This window comes from Anneissia japonica, unplaced genomic scaffold (genome assembly GCF_011630105.1).
Source record: "Anneissia japonica isolate Jap-2015-1 unplaced genomic scaffold, ASM1163010v1 scaffold287736_len1891122_cov214, whole genome shotgun sequence".
Taxonomy (NCBI): domain Eukaryota; kingdom Metazoa; phylum Echinodermata; class Crinoidea; order Comatulida; family Comatulidae; genus Anneissia; species Anneissia japonica.
Window position 1 is genome coordinate 1,605,258 of NW_022756106.1, and position 18,747 is coordinate 1,624,004.

The 18,747-nt window shown below is 35.4% G+C and overlaps 3 protein-coding genes across 3 annotated transcripts in view; 1 reads left to right on the top strand and 2 right to left on the bottom strand.

Annotated features, from left to right (window-relative positions):
• Positions 1-1,038, top strand: part of LOC117123977 (probable E3 ubiquitin ligase complex SCF subunit sconB) — a 10,574-nt gene extending 9,536 nt beyond the window's left edge. The window contains exons 4-5 of the mRNA XM_033270078.1: positions 241-503; positions 949-1,038. Of these exons, the coding sequence (XP_033125969.1) occupies positions 241-503; positions 949-1,038 (353 nt within the window). The remainder of the gene's footprint in view (positions 1-240; positions 504-948) is intronic.
• A 50-nt stretch (positions 1,039-1,088) lies between these two features.
• LOC117123978 (kielin/chordin-like protein) lies at positions 1,089-2,510 on the bottom strand. The gene is made up of 3 exons (XM_033270079.1): positions 2,136-2,510; positions 1,766-1,919; positions 1,089-1,093 (listed from the first exon to the last, which is right to left on the bottom strand). Exons 1-3 carry the CDS (start codon positions 2,508-2,510, stop codon positions 1,089-1,091), a joined length of 534 nt encoding a protein of 177 aa, XP_033125970.1.
• A 16-nt stretch (positions 2,511-2,526) lies between these two features.
• Positions 2,527-18,747, bottom strand: part of LOC117123979 — a gene marked incomplete at its 3' end in the record, with an annotated part of 22,404 nt that continues 6,183 nt past the window's right edge. The window contains exons 9-35 of the mRNA XM_033270080.1: positions 18,486-18,630; positions 17,935-18,093; positions 17,501-17,787; positions 16,966-17,097; positions 16,479-16,708; positions 16,015-16,197; positions 15,706-15,862; positions 15,157-15,276; positions 14,830-14,882; positions 14,593-14,705; positions 13,495-13,770; positions 13,015-13,223; positions 10,932-12,686; positions 10,401-10,760; positions 10,116-10,232; positions 9,551-9,886; positions 9,246-9,411; positions 8,345-8,529; positions 7,264-7,491; positions 6,656-6,799; positions 6,287-6,539; positions 5,706-5,923; positions 4,692-5,181; positions 4,326-4,537; positions 3,648-4,052; positions 3,278-3,431; positions 2,527-2,585 (exon numbers count right to left, since the gene is read on the bottom strand). Of these exons, the coding sequence (XP_033125971.1) occupies positions 2,527-2,585; positions 3,278-3,431; positions 3,648-4,052; positions 4,326-4,537; positions 4,692-5,181; positions 5,706-5,923; positions 6,287-6,539; positions 6,656-6,799; positions 7,264-7,491; positions 8,345-8,529; positions 9,246-9,411; positions 9,551-9,886; positions 10,116-10,232; positions 10,401-10,760; positions 10,932-12,686; positions 13,015-13,223; positions 13,495-13,770; positions 14,593-14,705; positions 14,830-14,882; positions 15,157-15,276; positions 15,706-15,862; positions 16,015-16,197; positions 16,479-16,708; positions 16,966-17,097; positions 17,501-17,787; positions 17,935-18,093; positions 18,486-18,630 (7,146 nt within the window). The remainder of the gene's footprint in view (positions 2,586-3,277; positions 3,432-3,647; positions 4,053-4,325; positions 4,538-4,691; positions 5,182-5,705; positions 5,924-6,286; positions 6,540-6,655; positions 6,800-7,263; positions 7,492-8,344; positions 8,530-9,245; positions 9,412-9,550; positions 9,887-10,115; positions 10,233-10,400; positions 10,761-10,931; positions 12,687-13,014; positions 13,224-13,494; positions 13,771-14,592; positions 14,706-14,829; positions 14,883-15,156; positions 15,277-15,705; positions 15,863-16,014; positions 16,198-16,478; positions 16,709-16,965; positions 17,098-17,500; positions 17,788-17,934; positions 18,094-18,485; positions 18,631-18,747) is intronic.

Here is an 18,747-nt window from a genome sequence, read left to right on the forward strand (position 1 = left end):
GTCCTCATCATCATCATATCTACATTTATAATTTCATCAATTTAGTTGTCATAAATCTTTTTATTGTTACCATCATCATTTTTATCATCATCATCATCTTCTTCTTCATAAGCATCTTCAATAATAATAGTCTTCATAAATTCTTGGATTTTAAACATTCCAATCGTAAATAAACTTTCTAATGCCTCATCCCTGCACATATAGCAAACAAACAAATTCAATTAATATGTCTTTTTGTAGGTACAAGACAAAGAACAATAAGTTGTCATGACAATGCTGGTGTCTACTACGATGTTAAACGATGCGGTGAGTCTGATGTGGCATCAATGGAGGATTGCGAGGTTGAATGTACACAGGATTGTGTTTTAGGACGCTATGGCAGTTGGTCTGATTGCAACGAGCAGTGTGGAATGGATGGGCACAAGTTCAGAGAGCGTGTGATTCTGATGGAGAGTAGAGGACTGGGTAGAAATTGTCCTAAGAACTCTCATTCTCTTGTACAGGTAATGATATAATGATTATAATGAATGCTTGCATAATTGTATATGTATATCCCCACTGAATCTATATCAACAAATTCTTATTCTTATTCTTTATTCGGCAATAAAACATAGTACAAAACAATGTTGGTATACATATACAGAACACAAATACAATAAATTTAATGGGCAGGGAACCAAAAGTGAACTTAATCACTATAACAAAAAGTCTGAACCACACTCATCCAGTTTAACATAACAATACAATATTATAAATAATATAGACCAAATATAATATATAATCAAATAAAATACCTGAAAGCAATTATCTAAGTTTAGTGAAATACAAAAACTAAGAAAAATAATAATAATAAATAGATATATGTAAAATAAATAACAAAATAAATACATAGCAAAATTTGTAATTGATCAGAAACTAAAAAAACTGAAACTATTTTAACTTTAATAGAATACGAGTATGGTGACTCCGAAAAATGACGGACGTGAGGCCATAGTTGATTCTACGTTTTGTTCTTTATTGGAACATTGTCAAGAATGAGAATTGGAATTAAAAAGTATATAAAAATTTATCAATCATAATTACAAAACTTAAGCTGTTTCAACATAATTATGAAAAAGAATGATTTAACAGCAGACAGCTAATAATTTTCAGAAACAACACAACAGATTGTATCTTCAGCATAGGCGACGTCTATATTTTATTTTGTATATTTGAGGCCTTAACGGCCCAACAAGACATGTTTCGGCAGTGCTAGTATCATCATCAGTTATCGTATTGCACGCAGGCAATCATTAGTATAGGCGAATAAAAATTCAATGTTTTTCATGCTAAAAAGTTGTGAAATGAAGCGTAACAATATTACAAAACATAGTATAAACGTGGTATAAATAAAGATGAGGTAAAACTAGAGTACAGTATCTATGCCACAAAGGGAAGAATGGAATGAATTTAGAATGACAAAGATAAATGAATATAAATAATAAGTGAGAGCTGCTCCTACTAATATGCAAGGTTTCTTGTAAAGAACTAAATAGCAATACAAGGTATTTGGTGCTTTTACAACCAATAGGGCCTGAGTCAATTTGTAGTTAGAACTGCGCATACTCATATGAAGGTAAAAATCATATACACAACATAGGTTTATATTGATTGATCTCGATTGACCTTGGATATGAGCATCTCGACTGACCTTGGATACGAGCATGTACAGTTTTAACTATGAATTGGTTTATTATCATTATCGTTATTACATGAAACAACTTACCGCAATCTTTCAGAGGTTTCAACATAACGTCCTGTTGCTTACACTGCTCACGATAGGCATTTGAAATGTTACACACGCCCTGGTGGATCTCCGTGCCAGTTATTAAACCACAAATTTGGTTCACGCACATTTTGTAAAATGCGTTGCGGTCCACCTGAAAAATATTACAACCAAAATAGTTAAATATAATTATAAGATCATTTGGCAGAGGAGCAATGGTTTGTAGACACTTTCTTTTAAATAGTTTCCAGAGACCCTAACTTTAAAGGAATAGGTACAACGGCCCATACGACAATGAAACATAGACTATGGTTAAAATATATTGATATGTTTGAATGATTAGGTAATTGACAGTTACAATTCATTTTACCTGTGTAAAGCAGCGGCTAAATTCGGATCGGAAGTCCAGGAAAATCTTGGCACACTTTTCATTAGCAAGTAACGTTGGATCAGTATTACATTGGTTTGCATCGTTGTCGTGAGAAAGACATTTTCTGCCGACCTGCCAGCTACGAGCGAATTCTGGTAGGTTCTTAGTGACACGGCCATTTGATTTGGTCATGTCGTCTTTCTTTTCGTAATTGTAGTTGCCAAACAGTCCTCCAGTCTTGCCGAAGTACCAGCCGGTGACGTTTACAGTGCAGTATTCGCTGTGAAGGTTGCAACGGACAGTGACGCCATTAGTGTTGTCAACGCGGATGATGCCGTTGTCACGGATGATGGTGGTCCTGTCTCTTATACACATCTAGATGTGTATAAGAGACAGGAGTTTCCTTTTCATTTTGAATGAATTCTTGGTTTTCGGAACCTTTGCACATGACTGAAAAAAACACATAAAACCATCTCATCAGATAGTTGAAGATTGGAATATCATATTGATCTAGAGATTGTAAAGAATTTTCAAAAACAACGCAACAGATCGTATCTTCATCATTGGCGAAGCCTATTATTTAATTCATTATATTATGGCCTTAACAACAAGATATGTTTAGGCAGTGCTAGTATCATCATCTACAAACCTCATCATCAGTTACCGTATTGCACGCAGGCGAATAAAAATTCAATGTTTTTCATGCTAAAAAGTTGTGAAATGAAGCGTAACAATATTACAAAACATAGTATAAACGTGGTATAAATAAAGATGAGGTAAAACTAGAGTACAGTATCTATGCCACAAAGGGAAGAATGGAATGAATTTAGAATGACAAAGATAAATGAATATAAATAATAAGTGAGAGCTGCTCCTACTAATATGCAAGGTTTCTTGTAAAGAACTAAATAGCAATACAAGGTATTTGGTGCTTTTACAACCAATAGGGCCTGAGTCAATTTGTAGTTAGAACTGCGCATACTCATATGAAGGTAAAAATCATATACACAACATAGGTTTATATTGATTGATCTCGATTGACCTTGGATATGAGCATCTCGACTGACCTTGGATACAAGCATGTACAGTTTTAACTATGAATTGGTCTATTATCATTATCATTATTACATGAAACAACTTACCGCAATCTTTCAGAGGTTTCAACATAACGTCCTGTTGCTTACACTGCTCACGATAGGCATTTGAAATGTTACACACGCCCTGGTGGATCTCCGTGCCAGTTATTAAACCACAAATTTGGTTCACGCACATTTTGTAAAATGCGTTGCGGTCCACCTGAAAAATATTACAACCAAAATAGTTAAATATAATTATAAGATCATTTGGCAGAGGAGCAATGGTTTGTAGACACTTTCTTTTAAATAGTTTCCAGAGACCCTAACTTTAAAGGAATAGGTACAACGGCCCATACGACAATGAAACATAGACTATGGTTAAAATATATTGATATGTTTGAATGATTAGGTAATTGACAGTTACAATTCATTTTACCTGTGTAAAGCAGCGGCTAAATTCGGATCGGAAGTCCAGGAAAATCTTGGCACACTTTTCATTAGCAAGTAACGTTGGATCAGTATTACATTGGTTTGCATCGTTGTCGTGAGAAAGACATTTTCTGCCGACCTGCCAGCTACGAGCGAATTCTGGTAGGTTCTTAGTGACACGGCCATTTGATTTGGTCATGTCGTCTTTCTTTTCGTAATTGTAGTTGCCAAACAGTCCTCCAGTCTTGCCGAAGTACCAGCCGGTGACGTTTACAGTGCAGTATTCGCTGTGAAGGTTGCAACGGACAGTGACGCCATTAGTGTTGTCAACGCGGATGATGCCGTTGTCACGGATGATGGTGGTCTTCTTAAACTGAACTGGCAGTTCAATCACACGATCGTTCTTCTTGACCTAAACATTAGAAATGGAACAATAATGTTAAAGAATTGTAATACTAGAATAGTGGAAATGTGAAATGACGATACTTATAGAGTATAAGAAGATAAGATTTTTAAATAATATTCTGTGCAAAAATAAGACGAGGAAAATATTGAATCAACTGTGGTCTTCACATCATGGACACAACAGGCATAACAATGCAGTAAAAGCAGTAGAAATTCCATAATGGTGAGGATTGACATAACAGAAAAATGACATAACAGAAAAAACATTCTTAACACATACCTGCCAATCAGGGGTGATTTCAATAGTCTGGTCATCAACCTTCACAACAAGAGATTTTTCATTTACATCTTCTGATCTGTCATAGTCAACGATAACGGTGAAGTTTCCATCAATGAAATCACTTGCCAGCACGTAAGAGCACTTGTTGGTGAAGTCGAAGTAAGACTTGTCGAAAGTCATGTAATGTTCGTTGCCAGCAATCATGCCGTGAGCTACCATAAATGAAAATATGAAAATACCGAATAATATTGTATAGATAGTAAACATTGTTACGACAGTATATATATTATGCAATTTAATAACGGAAATTCTATTCAATTTGCTACCAAATAGCATCAGTTTGTGTTTAGTGGAAATGAAACATACCTTGGTATGGAGGAATAAGATTTTTTGGCTGGATAAGTCTCTTGACCAAGTAGAACCAACTCCAGAATCGATCGGTCTTTTGGATGTAATAATCAACATAAGAATCTATAGTACTATCCTGCCATTTCTCCTTAAGACTCTCCAGATAAACATCGCTAAAGAGTTTCTTTTTTTGAGCTGCCTTATCCAGAATATATTCTTTATAGCCTCGAAGACGTTTGTAAACATTGGACATATATTCTTCCTGATCTGTATCATAGATTTCATCAACAGCCTGCGTGTACTTTTCTGGCCACTGGGTAAGCGATTGCCATTCTTCTTGGAGGAATAGAAGGAACACTATCTCGCCATTTTCGATGTCGAATTTCTCAAGAGAATATGTGCTGTTGTTATATTTTTGCACCTCATCGTACAGTTGAGTCTTCAATTTCTCGATTTCTTCCATCATACGGATCTTTAATTGTTTGAGCCAGTTTTTAGACACATCAACCTAAGAGGATTCATATATCAAAGCATATGTAAAATGCTTCATAAAGTATAACCTAAATTACAACAGAATTCATGTCAAAAAATTCAATAGTCAATATACCAATGAAGTTTTGTTTTACTTAATGCTAAGTAAGCACCCTAAAACACAGTTACTAGTCTTGTAGCATGTTTCCAGGCTAATCACTTGGAAGAGTGGGTGTTTGACTCCCCACTCGAATCACCTCCGATTTGTTTCACAGGGGTTTAGGAACATAATGAGCACTTAGAACATCCGATTGGGGAAAACAACATTCCTACATTACATATAAAATACCATTACTAATTATATAATTACTTATGTTGTTAACATCACCATCATCTCAATCACCATTCTGATTAATTATAAGCATCATTATCCTCATCATCATCATCATCAACATTTTCATTATCATCAACGTCATAATAATCATCATCATCACAACAATAATAATAAATAATAATAATAATAATAATAATATTCATTATCATCATATAAAATATCGGTACCTTGGGCATACTGTATTGAGCCAAAAATGAGAACAGCTCTTTCAGCTTTTGCAGATCCTGGGAATTTTGGACATCACTCAACGTTTCCTGTGCGCCGGCCATTATATCAGCAGCCATTTCATTATTTTGCATATCTTGCAAGCAGGTCATCAAATCGGAATAGAAAACTGATTGTTTAAAGTTCAATTTCATCTCGTCGAAGCGCTCCTTAAAAGCAGCTAAAACATATGAAAATAAAAATTTTAAAAATATATATATATACTGTATATATACATATATATATATATATATATATATATAAATCATCAAAGAAAGGTAAATACAGTGTTATAATAAAGGACATGATGGTACATCGTGTAGCATAGCTCTTAAAGAATGTTATATATATAACGAATTTAACGAATATATATATATATATATATATATATATATATATATACAGTAAACCACGGTCATAAAATTGGTCTTTAATTGCAGTGAGACCTTTTGGTATATTGTATTATATATTGCATTGTATATAATTATATATTTTATATTATACAATACAACTCATGCAGTTGAATAAACCAGAATTAGCATACCTGTTATGTTGGCGGCAAGTTCCTTAAATAGTTGGCCTAATATTTCTTTTTTTTTAGCTAAAGACGTATTTAGTCTGTCCAAATGTACCATCTCTCTTTCCTTGATATCTTCCATCATTTCTGTTACAAGTACCTTTATGAATGTGGCATCTTTTCTCAGATTTCTATTGTATGTCTCAGCGAATGTGTTGAATTCGTTGATCATTCGTCCACCAAACTGGGCCTTGTAGTTCGCAAGAGATGCCGAGGCAGCCTGTACACAATGTTAAGATGGGCGTGTAGATATTTACGATGGTTGTAAAAGATAATATAATATAATATAATATATTAATTATAATTACAACAGAATTTCGTTAAAAAAAATCTTACCTGAGCCCACATCTGCATTTTCATTTGGAGGTCCAATTTAAGTTCTTGAATTTGGGACTCCAGTCTGTTAATTGCTACTTTCATCTTCTCAATTGAAGGAGTTACTTGAGTAACGAAATCGGTCTTAATTTCGTCAATGGAATTCTGTAAGTAAAAAAAAACAAATCCTCCTTTAAAGTATGGTTTATTATAATTTCTTAACTAAACACAAAACTTGGTAGTTATTTGTGGCGTTCCGATCCAATCATATCGACATATTCAAATGTGTTTGTACAGCAGAAATAATTAGGAAAGTTGCATTATTATGTATTAGGATTTTAATTTAGCGTGCCTTAAATATTATAACGGGGTGTCACCAGAATTTGCTCGACAGGAATTTTATGTCTGGACCACCTTCGAAAAATTTTGAGCGACGCCCGACCACAACCACTACCACTTTGCTCTCGTCAGGAACATCGGCCCCTCCATCAGAGACCTCGTTCCTCCCGCCCACCCCCTTCTCGTAGGGCAAATCATGACGCCACCTCTGGATCTTCTATTTAGTAGACAGTTTATAATATTCTTGTCACATTAGAAGCTTTTTCATTGTTTTTTGTTTATTAGCATACCTTCATGCTTAGTTTCCGTGCATTCATTCTTATTTTGAAAGCAGCAATTTTCCTTTCGAGATCAGCAACCAGTTCGTAGTACATTGTGCGGTATTCTGAATTTTCTCTTACAAAGTCCATCATACTGTCGTGTAGGCGACCGGTGAATTTGTTCATACGTTGCTGTATACCACTAGAGCGAAGACTCATAGAGTTACTTATGTTGGAAAGCAATCTTGCAACGGTAGCCTGCAAAGTATACATCAAATGTATTATAAATTATTCAAAAGCTTGCTTGAAACAATAAATTTATTTATCCCTATTCTTTTACCTGGATAAGCGTATCAGTAATTAAGTTTATTATCCCTTTATCTCAGAGACACATAAAGCCACCCAACTCTACCTAAATGATCTGATATAAGTATCATTTTCGGTGACAAATAACAGTCACAATAATCATGATGACGTCATCAAACCTGATTAGGGGATTCTGATCAGGTGATTGATGACTGGTGCTGGCACCAGAATAGAAGTGTATCAGCATTTTATTTGTCACCGAATCGGTTGCATAAAGTACACTCAAATGTAATACACAAGAATAAAAACGATATAATTATACTGTAAGAAAGTTTATTTTTTCTTATTATACTAAGAATCGGCAAAAATAAATACAGTTTGCCCTATTATTCGAGACAACATGTGGAACATGACATTTTGGGGTGGTATTGGGGTCCTGCCTCAAAATAGGGGGTTGGCTAAAAATCATTTTTAGATTGAAGAAGTTCATTTGGTTCTTTGAAAAATCGGTTTTGGATTTAGAGGGGTCTCTGTACGCGACAAGGTTCAAACTAATCTGGGCCTGCTCCCATAGGCAGCTTTAAAAATTTAGCTGCCCCTAAATAATAATAATTAAAAAAAACAGTCGGCAAGTTAATATTTTATTGGGATATTAAGATATGTTTAGTTTTAATCAAATACATTTCAGAAAGTTTTTTTTTTTCTTTTACTTATTTAATCGTCTTCTTTTTGCTTTAGATTATGGAGCAAATACGTAACACATACAGTGCTGTTTTCTGTATACAAAATTTACTAAAATACTTGCATTAACATTTTGAATCCATTCTGGGCGCCAATGGATCTCATTACGTAGAACCTTCGGGCTGGTGAGTACTACACGTACGTGGGCGTCATTGGTTAGTTGACCACGGATCATTCGAGTTAGATCAGCCTCAAGAGCTGTGTCGTTAAAGTAGCCCATGGTCACCTTCCAGTATTCCTCACCTTGCTCTGCACATCAAATGATCAAGGTGTGAATGATTATTATCGTTTTTAAATAGATAAAATCGACACTTACGTGTTGCTATACCGTTATACAGATTACTTCTTTTTAGCCCGGTACTCGCTCCTTATTACAACGGTCGTACAACCGTCGGGCAAAGAATCCAACTCCGATCTCCCTTTGAGCAGTTTGTGCCCAGCTTACCTTAAGGCGTGATCACTTGAATATGAAAACGAAATTGTTGGGAAATTATAATTACAGGTTTGCCTCTAATTAAAGACCCCTTTCAGGGGCGAATCCAGAGATGTCCGAAAGGGGCGGGACTGGGAGGATGGCCGATCGAGAGACAACAACACCCTAGAGGGGTCCGGGGGCATGCCCCCACAACATTTTCTAAACGCCCACAAATAACCTCTGAGGCCTTTTTGTGTGGATCAATAATTTCTTTTTCTTTTTTTGACTTTCTAAAAGGGGAGGGTTAGGGTTGACTCTCCCCCAACCTCCTAACTCCACACTGCCTTTAATTAAAGACCACCTCCAATTAAAGATCACTTTTCTGTGGTCCCATTTAAACTACCGGTAATGTCTATTATCTTTATTAATCAGATAAGAAACTTGAAATTTTAATTGGAGGAGGGAGACCTGTATCATTAATGTTTTCTCTGTTGGAGAATATTTAAGTGTATATTGAAGAATAATGGAAAGGTTCAATATAATAACTCACCGTCAAACATGAACTTATACTCAATTTCTTTGTTGATTAGATTAATTATGAGGTGACTAGGCTTGATAGCCTGATCGTATTGGTTGGTCATGTCAAGGCGGTAGTGGCCCTCCGAGATCGTGACAATCTGTCCTCGGAACCACATTTCCCGCTGAGGTCCATTTGTCTGCAAAAACAAAAAATGAACAAGTCAGACCTAATATCTTAATATCCTATAAAAATCCAAATAATCTAGGTCTATATAATTTGTTCTCATAATTCATTTGATAGAAGTACATTATCAAATAATATAAATGTAGTCTTACATGGATCTGGTATTTTTTAGATAGCTTGTTGAATTCTCCTTCTAAGGCAATCGGGATATAATCATCATCAATAGCGATCTGTGACTCTAAACCAATGCTGCCGCGTTCGGTGTCATTGGTAAAGGAGCAGGCGAGTGTAACGTCGATGTTGCTGAAGAGGTGAAGTACCTCCATTCCTAAGGTGTAATCACTGGTGTACTCGGCCACAGTGTTGTTAGATAGATCGAACTTGAAGCTTATGTCCTTCTTCTTGTCACTACTATATGATACATCGATATCAGTACTGAACATTTTATTACCGTCAAACAATTTTCCGACTCCTTTAATTGTGATATCCTATGGAAATAAATCATAATAATTATCTTGTTATACAAAATACAAGAGAACTTAATTGTCATCAAACCAACATGTGGAAGACTGCCGCATTAACAACATCTAATAGAGCACGATGGACACATAATAGACCTATACTAAGAGACCAGCGATAGATGGATATAGCCAAGTGGACATCATTTCTTCGTGACAGAGAGGAAGTCAATGTGAAAGTCGAAGTAAATTTACTTACATGCTCATCTGGTCTGGATATGATTAGTTCAGCCATGTGGTGTATCTTTTGGTCATTTGTTTTGTTTCTGTATCGGCTGGCTACAGTGGTGGTCAATCCATTTCTGACAAACATGAGCTGCAAAATTGACAAAATAACAAATTATTCATAACAAAATTATTTTTTAACCAGTAGTAAGTTAATCATTTACTGACTGTATTCATCGCTTTTGAAAAACGATGGGGAGAAGAAAACTGATGAAGAATATAAAGACAAATGAACATAAGATCATGTCTAAGCATTCACCTTTGTGGATCGTTCGATGTCATTGACCTCGCGTCTAATATCTATTGACATATCTTGAGGAACATTCGGCATGTCATATGGATGTCTAAGGCGGAGAACTTCATGATGGTGGAGGTTCATACCGATGTTCTGTTCCTCGCAGAGTCGATCGAAGTGCACCTTGTAATCGTCACTGAGATCATCATACAAGAAAATGATGTGTTGAGAAACATCTTCATTCTCTTCTTCATTTGTGTAGTTGAATACCATATTTCTAAGAGGTTCATCGGTGAGTTGTGGTAGCCTGCTCTTGAAGATGTAAGCAATCTTTCTACCGTACGATGTTGAAGACACTACGTTCATACTAGTCTCTAATTCGATCTGTAAAATAATATATTAAATATTTTTTCATTAACATTCAACAATATTAATTGATAGCGAATTGAAATACAGTATAGGCAGAATTTTGGATAATGCAAAGTATTAAAGATTTAAATATTTAACTGATCCAGAAAACACCAAAGGTAAGGAAACTAAAATAGGTTTTCTTGCCTGTCGCTTTCCATTGACGGTGATGTTAGTGCCGGCGAAGATTAATGCGGTAGACTGGTCGTATGTGAAGTCCACATTCATGTCATAACCAGTAATGTAGGTGTTGATAAGATTGAGGGCAATATCAATCTGTGCGTCTGTGTCGGTGATTATCGGAACCAGGTTGAAGTCGACTCGTACTGTTTGGGCATCAGCCTGCGAGACAGTAAATTCAAAACCTTTGCCGGAGTTGGTATTAGTCAAGACCATTTTCAAGTTTAAGTCGTTCTGGTCTTCGGGAAGATCGAATGTCCAAACGAGATCCTTTACTGCGCCATTCTCCTTGATTTCATAAACTAAGTCAGTGGTGAACACAGTACCACTGGTGAGTGAAATCTCCAGATGTGGGTTAAACCTTGTTTGTGTGTTCCTGTGAGTAAAAGCAAAACCAAGTGAACGTTCTGGTGTAGTGGTGCTCAACTCAACCTCAAATATTTTCTGAGAGTCAGTGCTTCTGTCATTGAAGGTTAGTGTATTTGTAATGGTTTTTCCTGGGGCATACGTCACAGAGAATGTGGATGTGAGTGATGAATCACTGCGGCTGAATGAACAACCCGCTGAAACACTTTGGTCTGGCGCTTCAAGTGTAAGAGTGACTTCATGTCCAACTTCTGTCTCGGCAGTGTTATTTTGGTAGTCAAGTCTGACAGCAAATCGTTTGCCCTCCTGTCCTCCTGGTGTGAATGTGGCAGCTGATTCAAATGTAACAACCTTTCCGCGGAATTTGGCTGAACTAAGCAATTCAAATTTGTTTTCTGGGGTTGCAAAACTTATAGCCAATTCACCGTGCTTTTTGTCGACGCTGGTCTTGTTACGAAAGTTGGTGGTGAAAACGAAACGGTTCTGAAGAACTGACAGAGTTGAGATAAAGTTGAACAAACTGTCTTTCTTATATTCAAGTTCTGATACCCAACTGACATCCTTCAATGACTTCAATGGAGGAATCATGCAAGTTAACGACAGCTCCTTTTTCAGTTTTTGACTATCGCTCATGTCTTCTAATTCCAACTTCAGAAAAACAATTCTGTCAGTATTCTTCATTGTGGTTAGTTCTGTATCAAATTCTCCATTGCTAAATTCAATATAGTATTCAACGGAAACCTGGGTATCTTCAGGTGTAGCGATGTTTACGGTAATGCTATGCTTTTTGTATTCGTCTTCCTCTCTTTCACTCTTTTCCCACATAATCTCCATTGTACTGGTTCTATTAGTTTCGGTTTTCAGACTGGTGGTAGCAGATATCTGGTTTTCTGAACTTTTATGCCATGTCTGAATAATGTGGCCCTCTCTCCATGGACATGCAACCTCAAATGTAAACGAGCCTCTTGGTAATTCCATTGTACCCTCATTGATTAAGTTAAGTTTGGTGTGGAATAGACTAGTAGTGGTAACGACTTCGTTAAGATCGACAACAAAATTTAATGGGCTTTCAAAGTTACGTGTCAAGCTCTGAGTTACACGGTACTCCTTCTGGAAGGATGGCAGTCGTAGAATAATTTCAAGCTCGTTTTCCAGATTGGTATCTGACTTGGTTAGGTCAAAGGTGTGCTCAACTGCGATCATTTTGTCACCCTGGCAATCAATATTACTGTAGCATAGGCGAAGGGAGCTCTCGGAATGAAGCGCATTACATTTTGAGCTGGAGTCAATTCGGAAATTAAACTGAGGATTGTGGGAAAAGCTCATACTGGTCATGAAGTCATAGCTCTTGTATTTCTGAAATCATAAAAAGTGATGTTTTAGAATACCGTAGTTTAGAAAACACTTGATAATCTTCGACATTATATTATCGAAATATGCAGTCATGCACAACACTAAAACATATTTACATCTTGCAAAACTATAAGCTTAAATACTCGTGAATTGTGAATCATATTCCCTGATATTACTCTATTAGCAGATACTGTATATAAAGATGCACAAAATGAGTTGCTATTAAAGAAAACGCTTTAGTTTAAATACAAACATGTTTTTTCATCTGAGATATACTCAAACGGTAAGCTTAGTTAAATCCTAGGTAAAGTTGATTATTATCGCATCTTACCTCGCTTGTGTTGTTGGTCAACTTCATAGCGAAATTCAGTGTTCGACTGTCCTGGTTGGTTGGTACATATTCGAGAGAAATTTCTGAGGAAACGAGGTTGCCCTTTTTCACAACTTCTCCATCAATCCTAGCATTGATATAGCGACCACCAAGATTCAAATCAGTGGTGTAGGTGAGTTTCTTCACACCATAATTTTTCTGTACATTGCCTATCGTAAGAAAAAATTTTTAATAATAACAATATAATTAGTCAAAAATATATCAATTAAAAATATATATTAGTAATATATATATATATATATACATATATATGCATATATATATATATTATATATATATATTATTAACCATTCATTATTACTATAACATTCAATTAGGCCTCCTTAAGCAGAAGTGCGCGCAACAAAAATGGTGGAAATATGTTGAAAGCTAATTTATGTGAATCCGAATAAAAGAACAATCATAGAGATGGACATCTACCTGACAATGTGATGAGGTTTTCAGAAGGTTTGTTGAAGACAAGGTCAATATCAGTACGGTTTTGTGCTTCGTATTTGGTTACACTTCCTGAGAAAAGGTAAGTTTTCGTTTCTCCGTCCTTATTAAACTCAAATTCGAAGGTAGGTAAGAACTTCATTGTCTGAGCATTAACGTCTGGTTGCATGTTCATCTTATATAAGATTTTCAGTACACGGGCCTCATCGAGGAAGAAGTGTGTTTCCATTTTCTGCATTAATTGTTGCTTGACAAAGTCGGCTTCAGAAGTAAAGAAATATATATAAAATAAGATAAGATAACTTTTATCGTCCAACATTGCACTGGACATTTAATCTCTCTTTGACAATATGAAACACCTAAAATTCACATAAAAACACAGTACAATAAATATTTATATAACATTTATTTTTGTCTAAAATAGTAATGTTTAAGAATTTAAAAAAATTAAGGTTTTGGAAAAATCAGTGTATTAAGAACAGTGGTAGTGTTAGTGTCTTGTAAAACAAGGTGAAGGGAGACAGAGAAGAAGAAAATTATAGGCGGGAGAGTCAAACACAATTTTAGGCGAATTTTTACAATAGCTAAATTGAGGTCCACTACCGGCTGGGGTCATGGAAAGCCCATGGCAATTCGAGAGGCAAAGACTCATTGATTCTAACACTGTACTGTAATTATACACTTTAAAGTTAAAAATATAAAAGTGTATAATTACTGTTCAAATTGTTAAATATAGCAACAATGTTAAAGTAATATCCCATTTAAAATAATTAAATAGAATGTTAATCAATTAAATATCATTACATTATTAAAAGTTTTCAGGATTTAGAGGGTCGGCCAATTCGCATGCTCCCGGACCCCCTATGATAGTGCTGTCTCGATCAGGCCCATTTTAGCACCCCCCCCCCCCCACCCATTTTGGACATCTTTGGTTTCGCCATTGACAATTAAGTACAAGCAGTTGCTATTCGAATTAATAGATAATATTTGTTTGATATGCCTAACATTAACGTGTGTGACAAACATCACCACAACAATTATTATTATTATTATTATTTTTACATAGTTATAAAATAAATTTACCTCTGATGGATGCCGTTTTAGTTGGAGTTACCATATCAATAGTGAGGTTCTGTTCACCTCGATCAAATTTCATGTCGACGGAGTATGCACGCCGTAAAATCCCAAGGAAGTACCTCAGTTATGTCTCACAGTTCAGCTGGTAAAACAACCGACTTTTGTGTTTTAGTGGCACAATGGATTTTTACAGGATGAAGGAATTAGTACATATATCACAAAATTTTAATAAACCAGATTTACAGCTGTGACCCATTCCAGTGTGTGCTAGAAGGACTTCTAATATTTAGAACCTCCTTAAACAAATAGTGTGTAGCTTTATAAAGTAATTCTCATTACGAGGAAGTAGAAATGTTTTAGGGTCTTGAACATCATAAGTAGAAACAATTACTATCTTGGTATCTTCCAATTTTTGTAATTGAAGCAGCCTATTTTCATCAAAGGATTAACATTGCTATAGTTTTTCGCCACTGTTATCTTTCGTATATTTTAATACTTTATAAGTTGCAAACAATATTTGTATAATACTTTATAAATGAAGAAAGGCGCAAAAAGAGAAGTAGTGGTTTACTGTACCTGCTGTTTTTCATATGATGCTTCCATGGTGTACTTAGTAAGGGACACATCTCGTTTCTCCAAATATAGTTCGATGTCAAGATTTCCAGACAATGGGAAACGTGGACTGTTTGGCTGTGGGTTAAAAAAAAATGAAATCATAAGGATGGAAATAAACTAAATTCTTGTTAGTCTTTAAATACTAACAGAAATTTTAATTTGTGTTGTACATTTCCTGTTTCTTTGTAAAGCTAATAAAATATTTTATTAGCCTACCGTATTATTGCAGAGCCAACATTAACAGACATTGAATAATGATAAGCAATTAGTATAGTTGTTTATTTTACACTAGTGAAAAATATTATATGGTGGATAAACTAATGCATCAAAATCTTTTGAGGGTTTGCAATTTTTCATTAGTGCACAGTTTGGGATAGGAAAGATTGGAAATTACAGTCCAATTCATATGCTACCCTTAAACAGCCGTAAATTGGTGTTTTTTAGCACTGAAAGGCATGTCATTTACGTCTGAAAAAAAGTCAGAAAAAAAGTAGACCTATTTACCTTCATGATAGTACTTGGGAAACTGGCCTCACCACAAAGAGCGACACCGAAATACTGTTCAACTTTAGCACCAGTGCACATGTCCAAACTCATTTGGGTATCTGGGCTTCCTTGAATTTCCATCATCTCATCCATGCGGATCAAATACAGATTAGATCTAAAGATTTTACAAAGGACGTAAGACTTGATATAAATTAACGTTCGATTTAGATGAGTATATGTTTGTAGATGCGAGGTGTATGAGGGTATGTAAGGGACGCGGATAAAAAAAATTGACATTATTTGAGTTAAACATGTAAACTAACTCACTTTACATCAGCAATGTTTAGTCGTTTGTCCGGTACGTTCAGATTCAAGTTGAATACCTTGCCATTGGTCAACACAACACTGCCCTCAAGTGACGTGGAGGTGTGAGCGCGAGCAACGTGTTGTACACCTGTTCGTGCAACGAAAAAATCGACTTCCATAACTGTGCTCACTTCAATGGCCGCGCTAAACATAAAAGATATAAAAAAATGTAATTTTTAGGTTATAACGACAACGGAAAACAACTACAATACATCTTATAATATAATAAAACATAAATATAAATACTGTATAAGTATATGATATTTTTTTTGAATTTCATTAAGGTACATAAGATTGTCAGCCGAAGTACCAATCCCTAACATAAAAGAAATATATACACTTGGGGCGAAAAAAATATATAATTAATTTAATTTTTGCATGTGCACATAATATGAACATAATGATTTGAAAGAATTAAATTTTACCTTGGCTCAACCTTTCCGGTAATATCTAAACTGCGCGGTCTCACCATTATTTGCCGGACATCCATTTTGCCTGATGCCTTCATTTGAAGTGAGGCACTGCCGTTGACAGAGATCTTGATTGGAAGGCCAGCACACGATGGTACCTCACTGGATACCTCCATCAACATCATATTCTTACTGTATTCAATGGTTTTCTCCTTTGCCAGCTCCATTGTAAGTTTCATAAGGTGCTGTAAAATAAAAACAAAACAATTTTAACTCTTTCAAACAGTGTTTTTTCTGTGTTGTTTAAACAGGCCTGGAAGCCAATTAACATGTTGTGATAAAGGAAGAAATAGAGAACAACGTCAGAGCTTAGACAACAGGGAGAATTCGCAACCTTACAAAAACAATGACGAATACGAATACGTCATCTTAATATCGTCATTTGTGCCTAAAAATGAGATATGAAAACATGATTTGAGTAAGTTGAACATGTTGCAGTTACCTGAAGAATATTTGTCGATCCACTCTCTGGTGTCCACTCGCTAAGTTTACTCAAGTCGGCGAATCCAAGTTCGTTACCAAACACCTTGAAGTAAACAGATCCCTGAAGCATATCTTCGGCTTGTATATCGAACTGAAACATAAAAAAAAAGATTTTAAATTAAGCTCGGTCTAGACTTTTCTTTGACACAAAACCGTTGTATGCCCATATACAGTCATGATGTGCCTATGCTAGTCACATGTTTTTGTGACTAGCATAGGCTTAGGATTAACAGACGGACTACTTAAGAAATACTTAACGTTATAATATCATTCGGGAAGGTTGTTAGTTGTGGTTAGGTATGTCAGAAATTGACGTTTACACTTTAAATTTGCAGCAACGTAATAAAAATTACGTTGAAATGAAGATTATGTTATAAAATTTGTATTTGGTTGTACAAAAAACATGTGAATACAAAGTAAAATTGTTACCTGAGTACCTGGTTTACCTACTAATCAGAAACTATTATTAATAATTTTGGCATTATGATTCTTACGTTTTCGAGCAAATTGTTCAACGTGCTATCCCTGATGTTGGCACGTCTTTGGCGTCTCGGTCGGCTCTGGATAAGATCCATCAGACCGTTGTCTTGGAAAAACCCATTAGGTCCAACCAATGATTCAAGCAAGTACTGAATGCCTTCAACACGACCGCCAACCTCCAAAAGATCGATAGAGAAACCAAAGAGGTCAAGCTTGGAATCTATCGAAACTTGACGAGGGACGAAGGATTTGGGTGAGAAGATAACATCACTTTCAATGGTAGCACCCAAGCCGGTGGTATCTAGAAATAAGTTTCAACAAATCGATCAGTATTTAAAAGACCGCCAAGTGTATACTTACAGTAAATTAGATAACGCAAACAAGTCATACAAATAGAAATAAGTTAACATTAGGTTTAGTTTAACATTAAACATCTAATTTCACCAACCATTGAAATAAGAAATTTCCATATTGCGGGAGAATTTCCTTGGATCCATTGGAAATTCCTGGAGGAGACCGCTTTCCTGTACAATTGCACGGTGTTCTTGCTTCAGGGGATCTGAACTCTCATTCAAATTCTTCATGAAACTCCACACATAAGAGCCAACTAAAAGAAAATGTATGCGTTTTAAAGTTCATTAAACATAGGCTGTCATTAATTTATAGAAAGTGGGTATTGAATTCACTATAACACTGTAAGAGGCGGTTAAACATGTTTGCCACATTGTAATTATACGGCATTGGCACTGTGTTCTAAACAGTATGAAACTAGCCGAGATAGCGTGAAATTGAGGTTGCGATTCCAGAGACCGCTTTTTCATACAACTATAATAAGGACCTTTCGTTGATGAACTATGTTTGTTACGATTCATAACATCATATTCCTATATATTTGAGCAATGTAGTATTATCTATTTGATTAATACATAATTTGGGTTCTCAGTGCTTACAATAATATAAAATTCTGTTATTTTTTTCAAAACAAATATAATAATGTACCTTGATCAGAAGTCTCTGTAGCCATTTGTCTTTTAATCTTGTCCATCATGTCGGTATCCAAACATTTCATGGCGCCACGGAATGCTTCGATTCTAATCTCGCTGTCTTCTCTCTCATCTTTAAACAAGGAGAGCATGTTGTCGCGCTAATAAACGGAAATAAACAAGATGACTTCCACGATTATTAACAGCTCTAGTATTTTATACTGTATATACATTATATATAGGCCTATATGTATAATATGTATGTGTGTATGTGTGTG

Excerpts from the sequence above, each read along its gene's own strand:
- LOC117123978 (XM_033270079.1), bottom strand. The coding sequence starts at position 2,510 with ATGTGTATAAGAGACAGGACCACCATCATCCGTGACAACGGCATCATC. Across the intron at positions 1,920-2,135 it reads TTAGCCGCTGCTTTACACAG|GTGGACCGCAACGCATTTTA; the intron begins GTAAAATGAATT and ends AATATTTTTCAG.